The sequence below is a fragment of the Galeopterus variegatus genome, unplaced genomic scaffold (genome assembly GCF_000696425.1).
Source record: "Galeopterus variegatus unplaced genomic scaffold, G_variegatus-3.0.2 Scaffold2228, whole genome shotgun sequence".
In the NCBI taxonomy this organism is placed as follows: Eukaryota; Metazoa; Chordata; class Mammalia; order Dermoptera; family Cynocephalidae; genus Galeopterus; species Galeopterus variegatus.
In genome coordinates, this window is record NW_007728339.1 from 174,270 (window position 1) to 192,601 (window position 18,332).

An 18,332-nucleotide genomic window follows, 5' to 3' on the forward strand; every position below is an offset into this window, starting at 1 on the left:
TGAGGCTGACCTGCATCGATGGCTTGCATCAGGCACTCATAGGTGGTCTGAACTAGTTTCCGTGCTCCCTCATCCACATCTCCAACAAAAAATGTCTCATTCAGGTCCCCGTGATAACCATTTCGATAAAGTGTGATATCCACTGCAAAAGAACGTGCAAATATAAAGACCACACTTTTTTTCATTTCAAAATAGAACTGTTTTTCCAACATGACAGCATCAAGCAGCTTAATGAAAATATAATTTCTACATTCTCAAATTAGACATCACTCTCAAATTACTGCCCAACAGAAACTCCTTGAGTGTAATGCAACTAAACTCACTGGTAAACAGGAATATGGCCATACAGCACAAGCCTGATGGCGGGTTTTATACTCTTACAGTAATTAACCAGTTAGTAACATTAAATCGATGACTTTGCTACATGTTGACAATAAATAAAAAATACAGTCACCCCTCAGTATTCCTGCGGGATTGCTCCCAGGACCTCCCTCGGATACCAAGTCCCTGATATAAAATGGTGTATTACTTGCATATAACCTAGGCACACCCTCCCATATACTTTAAATCATCTCTAGATTACTAATAATACCTAATACAATGTAAATATTATATAAATAGTTGTTATACTGTATTGCTTACAGAATAATTACAACAGAAAAAAGTCTGTACATGTTCAGTACAAACACAATGTCTTTTTTCAAATATTTTCAATCCTCAGTTGGCTGAATCCACAAGTAAGGAACCCACAAATAGAGGGCCAACTGTACTATTTTCATTTATTATCTTTAATGAGTTTCTTCCACCTCCTAAGGAATAACAGAAAAACTTACAGTTGTACACTTATTTTTTAAACTCATTTGCCTTTCACTTATTTGTGAATATTCATCTTTTTCTTTGTCCCCATGTTTAAGAATATAGGTTATTATTACACCAGTATAATACATTAAATGCATGTCTAGAGAGCACATTGAATGAATATTTTTATACCATGAATTTCAATCAACCTACAACACTGCAGTATAGGTGTTTCAGCTCTAGCACAACACAAACATTCCTGAAAACCCTCACACATCGTACATGTAATTTTTATAACAGGGTTTATATGAAAAGCAAAGTTGGCCTCAAAACCTGTAGAACTCTATAAACTAAGATACCCTAACTAAAGCAATAACAACTCTAATAAAAACACTGTCACAGTTAAATCTCCACTATCATTCAGAGCCAGCATCACAATCATTCCATTCTCTGCAGCCTTTAACATTTGGAATCATGTGTCCTAGGTTGATATATAGGTCCTCTTAGATATTTGATTACTAAAGAAACTAATTTGGTCAATATTAAAAATACCATCTAGGGGAGCCTTTTTCATCAATATTTTTTCGTAATCACAAAGAGAAATGTCTTTACAGCATCTTCCTCTACGCTTGCAGCTTCCCAAGACAGCATAACACAAAAGTCCTTAAAGCCACTTTCTCTCAAGAGAGGCACTTCTTCAGAATTTTCAGTTTTTTTCTCAAGGTCTTAGTATATTACTAAGGGTTTCTCTTTATCTGTAAGAAAGCCTGCCCTGGTCTCTTGAAAACCATTAGCGGACTTAAAAAAAAAAATCACACTGGACTCAACATTACCTCCACATTTCATTGACATCTTTCACCTATTTACCAATCATATGTGAGATAATAAGCATTAAAGAAATACATGCTATACCAAATACCTCATATGAGAAGTATCTTAAAAGCAACATGATCAACATCATAAAAAAGGTTCTGGTAGATTTTAGAGTGACTGTTAATTTTAAATAGGAAAAAAACATAAGTATAGGAAGTAAGTCAAGAAAACACAAGTCACTATCAGACTCCCAAAACCTGGTTGTTTCTTTGCTCATGGTGACAAAAATTACACTTACATATTTCTTACCATTAACAATATCGCCTTCCTGCAAAGGCCGTCTGTCTGGAATTCCATGGCAGATGACTTCATTCACTGAAGTACAACAAGACTTTGGGAAATTATAATAATTCAGGGGAGAAGGATAGCAATTTCTTGCAATGCATGCCTACGATAAATTAAAATACAGACAAAAGAATTTAGAATGTACACAAAGAGAAAACTAATCTGCATGCAATGAATCAAATTTTAAAATTTTTTAAATGTGAAAAAAGTTGGGCAGATGCTACTATAAAGAACTGGTTTAATAATTTATTTTAGAAATAGAAGTGGATATTATCTGAAACAGTATACCACAGGGTTTGTGCCAGTCACATCACTGTATGCAAACCAGTTTACTGGTAACTGTGCAAAAGAAAAGAAAATTCGCATATTACAAATATATACAAATGTTACTCTATTAGGATTCTACTTTAGAATCATATTTTTCCTTATTAAAAATATATTAAAGTAAAAAATAAAGTAAATATTAATAACAACTTTTAATGTAATTATAACTTCTTATATAGAAAGAAGCCTATAAAAAAATGAATACTAGTATAATTAAGAAATGGTAAAATACTTCCAGAATCATTTTAACAACTACATTCAGTGGAACAACAAAAGAACTCTTAGAAAATGGTCTGGCTTCCATAACAAGTCTTACTTTACTTGGATGCTTTCACACAGCAGTAATCAAAGCACACATATTTTCTGTTTCCATACTGCCACACAGTCTTCAGGCTAATAATTTTTTAATAGTTGCATAAAATACTATTTGTAGAATATACGATAATTTTGCTAGCAATTCTATATTACTAGAAATCTAAATTAATTTAGTTAAAATCTAATTAATTTTTGTTTTCTTAATTACAAAAAAATCTTACAAGCAGTAACTACATTCCTGTGGCTTTTTCCTTATTTAGGGATATACTTCTATATTTCTCACAGCGGTATAAAAAGTAGTTTAGAGCACACAGACGCAGACTGCATGACTGAAAATGCCAACTCCATCACTTAAAGTTGTGTAACCTTTGGACAACTGCGTTAACCTCTCTCTTCCTCAGTTTCCTTAATATAAAATGGAGATTAGTATCTACCTCAAGAGGTTGTTGGGGAGAGTAAATGAGTTCATGTAAAAAAAAAAAAAAAGCACTTAAAAGAGTACCTGGCCCATAGAAAGCACTCAAAATGCTACTACTGCATACTATATGTCTTACACTAACATATGACACAACACCCCAAAATCAGGATTTATAAAACTCTGAATAAAAAAATTTATAAACATTTTAATAGCTCAAGGTATTGTCAAATCCTTTCAAAAGGGTTGTCCCAATTTACAATAGCATCACCAACCAAAAGAATGCCAAAGTACCAGTTTCATCATCTCTGCACAAGCAATGAATATAAACATCTTTAAAATACTTATAAATTTACTAAGTCTTTAGAATTTGCATTTGACTACCAGAAGAATTTTAATGTTTTCTGTGTGTTTTATTAACTAGTTATCACACTTCTTTCGTGAATAATCTACTCCTATAATGTGTACATTAATCTATTAAAGAGAGTCTTAAGCCTCTCTTTGATGGATAGACAATCTTTATTTAAAAAAGATAACTAGTTTTATTAACTAGTTATCACACTTCTTTCGTGAATAATCTACTCCTATAATGTGTACATTAATCTATTAAAGAGAGTCTTAAGCCTCTCTTTGATGGATAGACAATCTTTATTTAAAAAAGATATCCCTACATCATATTTACTACAAATATTTATCTGGTCTGTTTACTGCCTTGTTACTTTGAATATGAAAGGCAACATTTGTTTCTCCTAATCTAGCTTCAGAAGTTATATTCCTTTTTTTATTTCAGAATATTTGAGGTACAAGGGTATTTTTTTAAAGTTCATAGAAAGATTTGTATTATGTTTCAATTCTATTTTTCCACAAACTTTTTGGAGTACCCTCATATGTACTGGCATGATTTATTTAAAGCACTGATAAAATTAATCATTTTATAAAAGCCCAACTGAAATGCTTATGAAATGTGAGATTTCAGAAACAAGATATTTCAAGCTCATCTCAGACCTCAATATCACAGATACCTGAAGATGGGAATAATGACTACTGAATGTTTTCCATATTTGAAACAAGCAAAAATTTGTTTTCAAATTAGCTTTACCAAGTTACTTTACACATTCAGAACTTGTCATCTTATTTTTTTGCAGTCTAAAACATCTAATAATGTAAAAGTGTTTTCCAAACTAAAAAAAAATAAAGTTCTTACTAAATGTACAGCATGATCTATTTCTTCAGTAGTAACACCTGGTTTAACCATCCCAGCAGCAATATCCAAAACTTCTCTAGCAAGCTGTAAAAGAGGAACACTTAATATATTCAAAAAGAAATGAAATAAAATAGAACTCTGTACCCTTTGAACTGTCTTAGATTTTGCAAAAGATTGGTAAAATGAATCTCCCCTTAAACATTATAATTTTACATAAATATGTAATATATAATATTTACTATAAGATATGAAAATATATAAATAAATGAACATTATATAAAAATTGGACTAAATAGCAAATAGCTTAATAAGCTCCACTGATTTCTACGTGAAAATGTACATCCTAAGTCACCTACGCAATAACCAACTGATGGGGGTCGAGTCTTTTCACATTTCTACAATGGCGAAAGGTGGAGGAAAATAAGATAATAGACAAATGAATTTCCTCAAAGAATCATACCAAATAAGTGACAGGAATATAAATTTTCCCAGATTATCAAAGAAAATTAGCATCAAATCACTTTTAAAGCACTGCATAAAAACCTAAGGATCACATCTAAACGAACAGTTATCAATCATTTTTATTTAGAAAAATATTAATATGTTATTTCACCTGGTAAGTACCAGCTACTACTACTACCATATTTCATAGGTATTTCACAAAAGGACCTTTAGTCTAACTAATGAGTCTTAAACTTTGTCCTATGTTATGACAATTTGTGAAAAAAAAAAAAATCATAAAAACCTGGGACTTTAAAAAATTCCAAAAGGTAGAAGAAATAGACTGTCAAATATAGACAACCAGCCATGCTAACTTCCAAACAGGCTTTTTAAGTACAAAACGACTGTTGCATAAAAGCATATAATAATAATAGTTCAATGAAAAGTAAATATGGCTAGTCATAGCCTTACAATGTAACATTTGATACCTTTACAAGTTAGTAAACTATTGACTTCATTTCTAAGTACTGTTTAAACATGTCCTACCCCACAGGAAAAAAATTACTCTTACCCTACATACAAGTCGCATCCCTTCTATATCTTCAGATGAGAGTAATTTAATTTGAGAAGTACCTTTAAGAGCCTGTTCAGATTCAGACATTCCTGCAATGAAAAATCAGTACGTAAAACCAAAATGAATGAAAAGATGCAGTATTTATTAGCATAAATATATCCCTAATGACATAATAATAGTCGAGGTTTTTCATAATTTGGGAGGGTCTAGGTTAGACTTAAAAAAAAAAATTTTCAACATGAAAAATATTTGCTAAATTGAAGAAAATTCTACAGAAGAAATTTTCAGATCTATTAGAAATCAGCCAATATTTATGAAGTACTTCTTACACGTCAGGCAGTGTGCTAATAAGCTCAATAAATAATTCACATTTGAATAGTACCATACAATTCATAAATTGGTTTCATGATCATCATCTCATAAAATAACTATATACTCACAAGTGATAAATCAATTACACTATTTTTTGAAACAGGAACTAAGTCAATTTTTTTCAAACTGTAGTACCTGACCTTTTAAGTGGGCTACTACTAACATTCCTTAAAAAGTAAATACATGGAATAGAAAATATTAGATCGTATTATATAGAGAAGGGATAAGTGCTGCTGTGAAATGTTTAATTATTAATTTAAACACAGAGCCATACATACATCATGTAATAAAGCTCATTTTTCACTCTACGTAATAGTCAAAAAACTTTGAAAAATACTGCCCTAAGAATCACCAGTAATAAAATTAGTTAGTTTAATTCAAGTTTTACATACCTTTAAAATAAAGCCAGTATAGCAATTACTTAAAAATCTGATAATAATATTATAAATCATCAACTAATCTTGTTCATAAGTACTGATAGAAAAATTCCAAGTAAAATATTACCAAACAAAATCCAAAAAACACGATACTCGTATACCATGACTTAAAGTGAGATTCATACCAGAAGGTAGAGATAGTTCCAATAGATAGTTCAATCACATGAATAGCAAATCTATTCATCTAATTCATCATAGTCAGAGATTAAGAAAGGAAAAATAAATAAACGATCACCTAGAAAGAGGACAATTTTGATAACATGAACAGCTACCACCTTAACATGATAAATATAAATCTCAAGCCAAGAACTAACATCACAGAAAGCTCACTATCAGCACTATTATTTAGCACTGTTCTGGCAATACTAGCAGATACAATTAAACAAGCGAATGAAATGGATGAATAAAATTAGAAAAAAAAAAAAAAAGACAAAATCTTTATCAGTTTAAGATATAATTATATATCCCTAGAACAAGAGAATCATCTGGTATGACCATAAATAAGAATTCAGCAAGTTGGCAGATTATAAGGTAAGTATATCAAAATCAGTAATTTTCCCATATACAGACAATGAGCTAAAGAACACAGCAGAAGATACAATCCACAAAAAATAACTAAAAAGATAAAGTACCCAGGAATAAACTTAACAATAAAAGACCTACACAAAGAAAATCTGAAAACACCATTGAAAGACATAAAAGGAGACTTAAGTAAAAATAGAAAAACATACCCTCTTCTTGGATAGGAAGACTCAATACTGTAAAGGTGTCAATTCTTCCAAAATTAATCTATAAATTTAATACTATCCCAATAAAAAATGTGAACAGGATATTTTTGGGAACCAGACAAGCTGATTCTAAATGTCACATGGAAAAACAAACATGCAAGAATAGCCAGGAAAATTCTGAAAAAGAGGAAAGGTAGGGGCAGCAAGGTCTACCAAATATTAAAACATTATATAACTATAATAATGAAAAGTTTGGCAATGGCACATAATTAGACAAATGGGTTAATGAAACAGAACAGATCCAAAAATAGACCCAAAGACATGTTAAGAATGTAATATAATGATATAGGATGCATTTCAAATCAGTAAGAAAAAGACTGTTTTTTAAAAACTGGTGATGTAACAACCAAGCATTTTTCTGAGAAAAAAATAAAGTTGCATCCCTATTTAATTCCTAATACTAAACCAGTTTCAGATAAGATCAAACATTTTTATCGCATACACAAAATGACTTAAACCACAAAATACTGCCAGAAAACATGGAAAAATAGTTTTGCAACCTCTGAATCAAAAAGGTCTTTCTAGGTAATAAAGCCAAACACACCTTAAAAAAGAAAATTGATAAATGTTACTACATAAGAACATTGAAAGTGTGTTATAAATGTAATGACAACATATAAACGGTCAACTGGGAAAAAAACACTTTACGCATACTTTAAAGGATTATTTCCTTTAATATAGAAAGAACACTTTAAAATCAATATGGAAAAAACTTTTAAATCAATAGGGAAAAAAAAGGCTAAGGATATGAATAGACAGTTCAAAAAGAAGGAATATACAAATGACTTTTAACATATGAAAAGATGCTGAATTTTATTCATAAGTTAAAAGTGCAAATTTTAAAGAGGGAACCACTATTACATCTAAAAGCAGTAACAGCAAAACACCATTTTTTGTCTTTCAGATTAGCAAAGATCATAAAGCTTGATAACACACTATGCCAGGGAAGACACAAGAGAAAAGGGACTCCCACGTTTTTAACGGGAGTAACAATTGACAAAAATCTCTGAAATCTACAATACCTCTCAAAATCAAAAATGTATGTATCCACCTATTTTACTTTCAGCAATTAATCTACAGAAATGGTTTCACATATGGACAAAGATGTAAATACAAGAATTACTGCAGTCAAATTGATAGAAGCAAAAACCTGGAAATGATCTAAATATCCATTAGTAGGAGCCTGGTTTAATAAATTATGATACATCCACACAATACTTCAGTCACTAAAAAGAAAGACGTGGCTTTATATGGGCTTATATAGAATATTTCCAAGATATATTAATAGAATACAAAGTGAAAAGGTATATATAGTTTGTTCTTTTTGAGTATAAATGGGAAGGGGACACGTAATGTGTTTACACACACAGACTATCCCTGGAAAGTTCTGCAAGAAACTGGTAATAATGGTTACCGCTAAGGATTAGGACTTACTTTTCACTGTATAACATTTTTTCTATTAGAATTTACCTTGTCTATATGTGGGAGTCTTCAGAAAGTTCATGGAAGGATTCATATTATCTTTTAATTCCATTTTTCCATGAACTCTTTGAAGCACCCTTGTACATTAGTAATTATATTCAAGAATATTAAATAGAGAACAATGAAATTATATGTCCTCAACAGTATTCTATCATTCAGACTGCCTTTTCCTTAAATTATCTGAAATAGTGGACTTAAAGTTAAAAATTATATTCTAAGAACTTAATATGGTTCCCCACTTCCTAGATAACACAAGCTTATTAGCTTAGGTAGCTTAGCAAAGGAGGCTTAGCTTATAGATTAAACCACCACGGTTGAGGATATTTAACCATTTTTGACACACAAAATCAGTAATTTCACATAGTCCAATTTAAATTATGTGTACGGGCCATAAGGTCAGAGACTGCTCCACTGACCTGTGTAGCAAATCTCAGTGTCTCACTATCCTTACCTATAAAATGCAGAAGACAACAGAACCTACCTCAGGAGTGTTGTGTTATATAGAGTAACGTGCAAAGAACCTAACACCGTGCCTGATCCATAGTTAAGCAAAAATAAATACCAGTTACCATTATAGAATCATCACTCTCATGATTACTACCATTATCACCATCATTGCTACTATTTCCATTACTGTTACAGTCCAAAGTCTTTAGCCAGGCATTCACTCAAGCCTGCACAATCTGCTTTCACCTAAATAGATACTGTTGTTAGGAGGACATGTTATAATCAAAACTGTTTTTCTAAGTCGAGAAGTTGATATAACAACACAAAATACAGTATAATTTTGAATGTAGTCTTTAACTGTTACATAAACAATTTTTTTCAAAACTGGGTAGATTTCTAATGACAGAAAAGAATCTTTAATTCTTTTAAATGTTCTCAGGTGGCTTGAGAAAAAAAAAGAAAGTTTTTACATTTATTAGAAGTCCAGCACTTAAAAATTTCTATAAGACAAGCACTCCTTACCTATGCAGTAGTCATCAAGCCCACAAATTGAAAAATGAAGAATCAGGGCCGGCCCGGTGGCGCACTGGATAAGTGCGCCGCTTGGGAAGCGCGGCGGCGCTCCCGCCCGAGGGTTCGGATCCCACATACAGACTGGTTCCCACTCACTGGCTGAGTGAGGCGCGGGGGCAACGCCGAGGGTTGCAATCCCGTTGCCGGTCCCCGGTCCGGTGCGGGGGCAACACTGAGGGTTGCGATCCGTTGCCGGACACGGAAAAAGACAAAAGGCAAAAAAAAAAAAAAAGAAAGAAAGAAAAATGAAGAATCAGCATAGCAGAAAAACTTACCTAAAGGATGATCAGCATAATCTGGTCTTTGAATATAACTCGGCACTGGTCTTGTTGGCATCTAAAACCATCAAAGAAGTTAGTTAAAACCAATTTACTAACAATAAAGATAAAACCAGTGGGGGGAAAACTAAAGAAAAAGTTCATTCAAAAGTTTTTAAATGAAAAAAATTTTAAATGACATCCTAAATATCATATTTCATTAAGATTAAGTTTTACTTTACTAGTGTTAATACCACCCCTTTCTTAGGATATTTAAGAGTGGAAAATGGTGGCCAAGGCCATTAAGGATTTAAGATTAGATACAGACCACATGGTGCCTGTGTTGTTCCAAAAAAATTGGCTAGTTAACAATAACAATAAAATAATGTCTCTAAGTAAATACACACCAACATGTTCCTAAGTCACTATTCTCTGGGGAATAGGATTAAAGAGATTTACTTATGTTGTTTATATTTTTCCAAATTTTTTAAATTAAAGATGTATTCCATCTATAAAAAGAAAATCATCAGTGAAGAGAATTTAAATATTTAAGGATGACGAACAGATTTCAATTTAAGTGAATTCCTATGTTAAATTTCTGATTCCTATATGCCAAGAACACATAAGGGTTATGAATGGCAGAAAAGCCATATCTAAATTAAGGTAGAAAGATATGTTTAAAAAAATGGTGGTCATGGGCATGGTTCTGAGGGCTGTAAAAGGAGAATGCAAGAGGAGCTGCTTCTCTCTCTGCTCCTCCATTTTCACAATATGATATTCTGCCGTCACTGTTGCCACCACCAAGCCCTTCACCAAATGTGTTCCCTGGACTTTGGACTTCCTAGCCTCTGAAATTATTCCATACTGGTTTCCACTGTGGGGACAGAACTGTACACAGTATACACATCTTCATGCCCCAGCACATCAGGACGATACTGTACTACTTTGAAATTGTACAATGAATGACCAAGATGTGACCAGGGTCAAGAGGTTCCTTGGGGAAGACCAACCCTACGAAGTTGGAATGAGACCTCATCAGATGTCATAAGAAACTCTACTAGATGTCAACATAACCAATCTTATAAAGACTAAAATTCATGAATAGAACAGAAAAATCATCCTGACTCATGTCTTATGTTCTTTACCTTTCATTTTAAAAGAGGCTCTGATATAGCAGTTTTTGTCAATTTTAACACTGTAGTCATTTGTACTTTAATATCAGTATTTTCTAAACCTCTGTGACCATTTCACTATTACCCCGTGAAAGCTTTTTTTAAGGTAACTTTCAATACATTTTAATTGCCTTCTATTTTTAAAACCCAATCTAACCCAGTTAGGCTTTACTGTTCTTGCTATTGTATGGCATATACATCTGCCTGGATGTACTTTTACTCTTGACCAAAGTTTTGTAAGAAACAGCACAAGTTTGGGACAGGGAGTTGGAAAGGGAGGATATTGTATTGAGAACTACTTATAAAAGAATTATCTGTAAGCTTGAACTCAGGAGTACAGTTTTAGCTAGCTATACTCTAATAGATTTTGCTCTAAAACTGTTTCTTAACAATGAAAAAGATCTTGCTAAAGTCAAAATAAGGAAAACTTAACCCTTTAAAAAATTTTTTCAGATTTTATTATTTTTTAATTAATTATTTTTCTTTACATTCTAAGATGTCATGGAGCAGTTGGGAGAGGGAGGAAGAGGGAGAAGGGACAAGGGAGGGAGATAGAGTGAAAAGAGGGAGGAGGAGGGAAGGGACACATGGTCAAGGCCTGTGGCACCCCCCTCATTCTGGCACGGGAGCCAAGGTGGCTCCTGGTGGCGGCAGCTCAGTGGTTCGTGGCTGGGCTGGATGCATACTTTGGGGGGACATGGCTAAGGCCCTCAGCCCCACCCCCACCCCAGTAGCCCAGGGCACTTCTGTTGGCAGCTCAGTGGTTGTCACTGACCTGGGTGCGGATATCAGGGGACATGACTGAGGCCTTTGGGCCCCTACTGCCCCAGCTCGGGAGCCTGGAGTGATTCCAACAGCGGTTAGGTGGTCATCACTAGACTGGACACAGACATCAGGGGCATGGCTGAGGCCCTCAGCCCTACCCCCACCTCAACATGAGACCCTGGGGGGCTTCTGGTCCTTCTATGATTTTACAGGTGTTCTTCGGTGATGTTAGACCTTTACTGGTTAATATGAGAACTCTGTCTCTGATCTGTGGGTTTTTTGTTTTTTTCTTTCAGCTCTGTGTCAGATTATTCACTGTTCCCACCACTTAAAGTCTGTACTGGGACTAACTTGTTCTCCTTTGGTTACTTCTAAAATCGGGGAACTTCCTGTGGGAACCAGCACTTGAGCCCTGCAGTTGAGTTAAATTGCTGATTTGCTGCTGATTCTCTGAAGAAGGCTTTTTGTGCAGCTCAGGTTTTAATTATTGACCTTGTAAGCACTTCCAGGTCTTGTAAGATACAGTACACCCAGGTTGTGTGGAAACTCTGGTCGGGGCCTGAGTCTTTTCAGCAAACTGCACCCCCTGCAGTTCTATATTCCTGACCAGTCTCCACTGAGTGGTCCTGGGCTGACTGGAGGACAGATCAGCTGTCCATGCTGTGCTCCAGTGTTCCCCTGTTGATCCAATCTCCCCCACCCCCTTCACTCCAAACACTTCCCCTGGGATAGGCCATGCACCAGTCCCTTGCAATGACTCACTGGCCTCTTAGTGGCTCCTTTTCTCAGCTGTCTGTGGCCCCTTGCTCCTATACTATATGGATCCATGGGAACCAGTGGTCTAACTGGCCTGGGGCCACCAAGCCCCTCTTCTCCCTTGCAGCCTCCAGGCAACTTCACATGAAGGCCACAGCAGCAGCTTTTGCCACCTCTTGTTCCATGGGCTCAGCAGGGCCAGCCTTGCAGTGATCAGGGCTCAAAAAGGTCACAGAGGTCCTTTCTTCCTTTCACCGTGGCTTCTCCCAACTTCATGAACTCCATAGGTCTCTCTTCCTCTTCCCCTGAGCTCTGGAGGCCCCAGCTTGGAATTTTTTGCTTTTTAATAGTTGTAAATTGATTGAATGTGGGAGTGGGTGATGCTGTGTACTTTCCTGATCGGATGTCAAATATTTAATTCTTATGTAGACTTATTTCCAGAAAACTTTGGTGATGATTCTTATGACAAAACGTGGTTAAGAGCATTATTATGTAATGCTTATATACCACAGACGTTTTTATAGAAGGTAAATAAGTTTCTTCTGAGGGCCATTATTAACAAAACAGTGTACTTTCGTAAAATTTAGTTTCATGATTGTAATGGATGCTGCAAAAGGATTTGCACATTGCAATAAGATGTGGTGAGATGAACTGTTGTTAAAAACTACAGCAGAAAGTGTAAACTTGGTTGAAATCACTCCTTGTTTTTTTTTTTTAAAGACTTTTATTCCTTAAATGTAAAATGACTACCTAATTTTTGGATGTCAACACATTAAATTCAAAGAGAAAGAAAAAAATATATATATGTTTAAAAAACTTTTTAAAAAGTAGTAATACACACTACTATCATGCCAGCCAGAAAGTATCTATTCCACTTTACCCCATTCTTTTTTAAAATTAACTAGTTTTAATCCTTTCATCTAAAATTTTTCCACTTCTTCCATGATTGCCAATTATCTCTACTAGCTGCCAAATAATGCACCATAAGAGTAAAAGAGCTAGAATGCAAGTTCTTATGCAAACTTAATCTTGATTACATGAGTCACTATTAGAATACAAATTATAACTATCATTTGTAGAAAAGCAAAAATTGGATTAAAAGAATGTTAAATTCGTATTACCTTATTTACTCACCAGTGGATAATGTGGTCTGAGTTTACCAGTATATCGATAACCTGCCCATGGGTCGGTGTTAATGTCACCTTCTACAGTCCAGGAAGACACTTCTCGCTTTGCCTTTTCATCTTCTGAGAGATAGTTGGACAGATGTGAGAGGAAGAGGAGAAGGAGAGAAAGAACTGCTTCAGTGGTCAAGCTATTGACTAGAAGCACACTTTAATTATCTTTTGTTTTAAAACCAAGCCAGATAGCCCAGGCACAAAAATCCAGCAAACTTCCACTCTAACCTAAATAACCAAAGCTACTGTTTTACTGCTATATTCACAACATTTTTAACGCATTTTAGAAGATCTAAGTAAGTGTCTTAGAAGAAAAACCCCTCTCTAGACATATTCCATTTTTATACAATATCAAAAGAAACAATTCATAGAACTGCTTTTATCAAGTAAATGCTAAATACATTCTTTCCATAACGACAATTTATAGGAAGCCTGTTTTAAAATACGAAATGAGCCCTATTAGAACCTTCCCAACTAAGACTAGATGTTATACATGAATTCTGTGCTCTTGCTAAAAGAACAGATCCTAAGTGGTGCCAAAGAAAATGTAAAATCAAAAATGATTTCCCACTTAGCTGATGAATGGCTTTCAAATCAATACTTTGAAGTGCTTTGAAAATTTTACAACAGCAGGAAAAAGGCCAAGATAAGGGAAGAAAACAATCTGTTGAAAGTTACTGAAAACTCACTAGAAAAGTTAGGAAAAGAATTACATAAACACACAATCATGTTCGTTATTAATATACACTGTTGTGTTTACTGAAATGTACCTAGGAATCCTTTTCACACAGAATAGAGCCTCTAATGGTGTCTCATGTCAGCACACTGGGTGCATCTCTTATCCATGAAGTAAAATAAAACTATACCAACCTAAGATTGTAAACAGCAGGAACCCTCCTAGACTAAATACTGACCTATAAACCTCCAAATGCACACAAGTCTTTTACTGATTCCTGTCATGCTAACATAGGTTTTAAAAGTCAAACTTCAAACTAATTTTAGAAGTGTAAGAAAAAAATAAAAATCCCCCCTTAAACAATATATTTAAAATACGAAATGAGAAAGAGCAGATGGATCATAATGTTAAACTAGAGAGGATCTTAAAGACTATCTAGTCTAACTTCCTTATTTTACAGATGAGGAAACTGAGGCAATGTGGTTCATGTGGGCAGAGTAATGCAATAATGCCAGTTCCTGGTCCAGTATTCTCTCTGGAGCATGTGGCCAACTTTGGATTGAAAGGCCTTGTGGTACAAGTGACAAGAATGAAAAAATGTAGTCAATCCATTTGCATTACTTTGAGAAAGAATACATTTATATTATTACATATAAAGTAAAGGAATAGAAGGTTTTACTATATCTTAAATAGCTTTCTCCCCCCCTCTGGAGTTCAAGAAAGCTGCTGTATTAATGTCAATAGGAAAAACTGTTCTCGTCCCAGGGAAAAAAATGGACCCCATTCATCGCCACTAGGTTCAAACAGTATAGAAAATACAGGCCAACTGATGCCTGCTTCAGCTATGAATTGTATCAACTGATTTTATCTGAAAAGTGAACCTCAAGAATAATTTTCTCCTAAAACCTAGGAAGAAAAGCAATCAAAATCAGGCTTTTTGCTTTAACACACTCCTGGGGAGGGAACAGGGAGAAGGGAAAATGTAAAATCTTTCACAGCTTCCTGCTGATCTGCATTCCTACCCTTCCACAATTTACTTTCAATTCAAAGAGAAGTGAAAGCAGACCTCGAACAAATAACATAACCCAAAAGCTATCTAGAAAAGTAAGGTTGAAATATGGCAACCTCTTGTCTAATTTCTAAGTACAATTTACTTATGAAAATTTACACTTGAAAAGTGTAACTAAAAGTTACTTTACATTTTGATCTGAGCCCTAAGTGCTAGGAACATAACAGACACCTAATAACTCTGACTTGAGGTTGGTAGCAAAACTGCATAATATCTGGTCATTTCTAAAAATCTGTGAAAGCACAAGGTAAATAAACACCTATAATCTGTCTTTCAAACATCACAATGCAATAGGCCCAAGAAAGATGCAGGTAGTGTCAAAGAGTACCTGACACATACAAATCTGGCCCAAAGTACACCACATCCAGAATCTAATCTCTTAAACGTTCTATGCAGACTGCCTCCCCCAGGTCAGCTAACAGAAATAACTGCACATATGTAAGCTTTGCCTAGGACAGGATTTTCTGATCAAAATTCTGGCTCAATTCTTCCAGAGGTGATAATTAAATAGTTGTTGAGCACCTACTATGCACTGTACACATGCTAAGCGCTTCATATGAATATGCTTATTTAATTCTCATATCAGACCTATAATTTCAGCATTTTGGAGATGAGACTTAGAATAATCCATGGTCACAAAGCTTGATAGACCAGTTCTGAAGCATTATACAATACTTTCTTTCCGCAATTCAAAAATTAAGCACACTAGTGTGGAGGGGTAAGGGAGTAGAAGAAAAAGTATTATTTTGAATTCTTTTTTTAAATGGGGCTTTTATTTCATATTTTTGGCTATTCAAAAGATACCTGTCAAATTTGTCCACCTTTTACATCAGGAAAATGGGAGACAGAAATGCACTGAATATATCAGTGCTACATTAAAAAGTGTAGAATAATGCAGTCTTGAGATATGAAGTGCTACAACATTTACAGATCAGGCTAAAACTAAATACTATTTAAATGCCCCACTGTGGCAGAAGATACAAGGGTACTTCAAAAAGTTCATGAAAAAAAATAGAATTAAAAGATAATATGAATCTTTCCATGAAGTTTTTTAAATACCTTCATACAGTATAGGAAATATGCACCCAAGCACAAGGATTATAGGCTTTTAAATAAGAGCTTTATTATCTGACTGCTCTTCTTTACTATGATACATAAAAATTAAATTCTACCCTCGAGTCATTTATTTAATTCACACTTGAAAATTTCCTGATGCCTGCACAAAAATTTAAGCTTCTGAAATCAAAACACTAGATCCAGATGTTTCACTGCTCAATTTTACCAAACATTTAAGGGAGAAATAATACCAATCCTACATAATCTTGTCCAGAAAATAGAAGAGGAGAAAGTACTTCCCATTTTATGAGACCAGAATTGCTCCAATACCAAAACCTGTCAAAGACATTAAAAGCAAATTATAGACCAATATCCCACATAAACACAGATGTAAATCAGGCATTTTTAATCAGAAATCTGTACACACTACACATAATTTTAGAAAGGCCTGCATATTTCATCTTCATGACAAGAACTGCTTGCTAAATGTTATCTCACTATTGTTTCACAGAATAAAGTGCTATCTTTTAAAATGCACTGGTTCCTTCCTAGTCCAACACACTTTTTCCCTAATGCTTTTTCCAATATTCTTCTTAGCTCTACAGATCACCCTTCCCCATATCATTCCCTCCTCCAGGACTTTCACCCACAAAAATGTACTTGGGGTCAACTTATTAGAGTGTGAAAGAGACAGTCTGGCCAACTGAGTACTATCTCTATCCAACACAGCCCAAAGGGATTAAGAATATTAGGTAGGCTCATCCACTGAAGAAAATCATCCCAAAAGACCCAAGAGTGCACCATCTAAAAGATGGCACCATCCTAAACACTAGAGGTATAAGTACCTCTAGTATCCAAATAGCTTAAGTCCAGTGCTGTAATAATCATGTTCTTTTTACAGAGGGAACACCTGCTTGTAATGCAGGTTAAAATGGAATAGCTCTGCCCTTAGAAATCCAGTACTAGGCTGCGCAGTTTGATTGGCCTGCGTAGCCCTGGCTGCCAGAAATAAACTCTTTTCCTTTCCCTATCACTTGGTTCTCATGGGCAAATTCCTTTTACCCATCGGACATTGGCCATAATATTTGGGGGCTCGTCCAGGATCCCTTAAGCCTCTCGAGAACCGTCCTTTTGGCTGTGGGACTTTTTGGATCTCTAGGGGGGAATTCCTGAAAAGATGTTCTTCAGCCCCAGAGAGACAAACCCACGGCAGGCGCCACTGAATTTGGGGATACAGTAATCCAGCAAAAGAGGATTTCAAAGTAATTTTGCCAGGCCACTCGGCACCTGGCCACTGCAGCTGCTGCCCTCAGCACTGGGCCAGGCTGCGCAGCCCCACCACCAGGACCTGAATTTGGGGATACAGTAAACCAGCAAAAGAGGATTTCAAAGTAATTTTGCCAGGCCACTCGGCGCCTGGCCACTGCAGCTGCTGCCCTCAGCACTGGGCCAGGCTGCGCAGCCCCACCACCAGGACTCGGGGTCCGGCGACAGCGGTATCTGCCGGGGAGGGGGTTGTCGTCTCCCCGGCCCCGGGCGCCGCTAGAACCGCGAGCCGAAGAGAGACTGAGCAGGCTGTGGCGCAAACAGGAGCTAGGAGCGCCAGGGACGGCGAGAGGCGGCCGGGGCGGCTCTGGCTGCGGAGGCTCCCGCGGGAGCTCAACACAGGAGCGCAACGTGGGAGCGCAACACGGGAGCTGAGACTCATCAGAGGGAGCGGTGTGAATGCCCCGCCATCTTCCCGGTAGTCAATTTAGGCCTTGCCTGACACTAGTGTCCAACTGAGTACCAACTGAGGTAGCCATACCAAATTGGCAACCCCAACAAAATCTTAGTCAGGCAATAGTGTCAAACCTGTGGACTGTGAAACAACCTGCCACAATGAATAAACATCAAAGAAAGGACACCAGAAACACGAAAAATCAAGAAAGTACACCACCCAAAGATAATAAATCTCAAGCTGTAGATCCTATAGAACAAGAAGCCCTGGAAAAGACTAACAAGGAATTTCGAGTGATAATTCTAAGGAAACTGAATGAGATAAAAGAAAACTCAGGTAGACATCACGATGAAAT

The 18,332-nt window shown here is 35.6% G+C and overlaps 1 protein-coding gene across 3 annotated transcripts in view; it reads right to left on the reverse strand.

Annotated features, from left to right (window-relative positions):
* Nucleotides 1–18,332, reverse strand: part of METAP1 (methionyl aminopeptidase 1) — an 80,127-nt gene that overhangs the window by 12,982 nt on the left and 48,813 nt on the right. For all 3 annotated transcript variants that reach the window (XM_008580977.1, XM_008580980.1, XM_008580978.1), the window contains 6 exons: nt 13,413–13,525; nt 9,604–9,664; nt 5,227–5,318; nt 4,215–4,298; nt 1,921–2,059; nt 11–142 (listed from right to left, as the gene is read on the reverse strand). In XM_008580977.1, the coding sequence (XP_008579199.1) occupies nt 11–142; nt 1,921–2,059; nt 4,215–4,298; nt 5,227–5,318; nt 9,604–9,664; nt 13,413–13,525 (621 nt within the window). The remainder of the gene's footprint in view (nt 1–10; nt 143–1,920; nt 2,060–4,214; nt 4,299–5,226; nt 5,319–9,603; nt 9,665–13,412; nt 13,526–18,332) is intronic.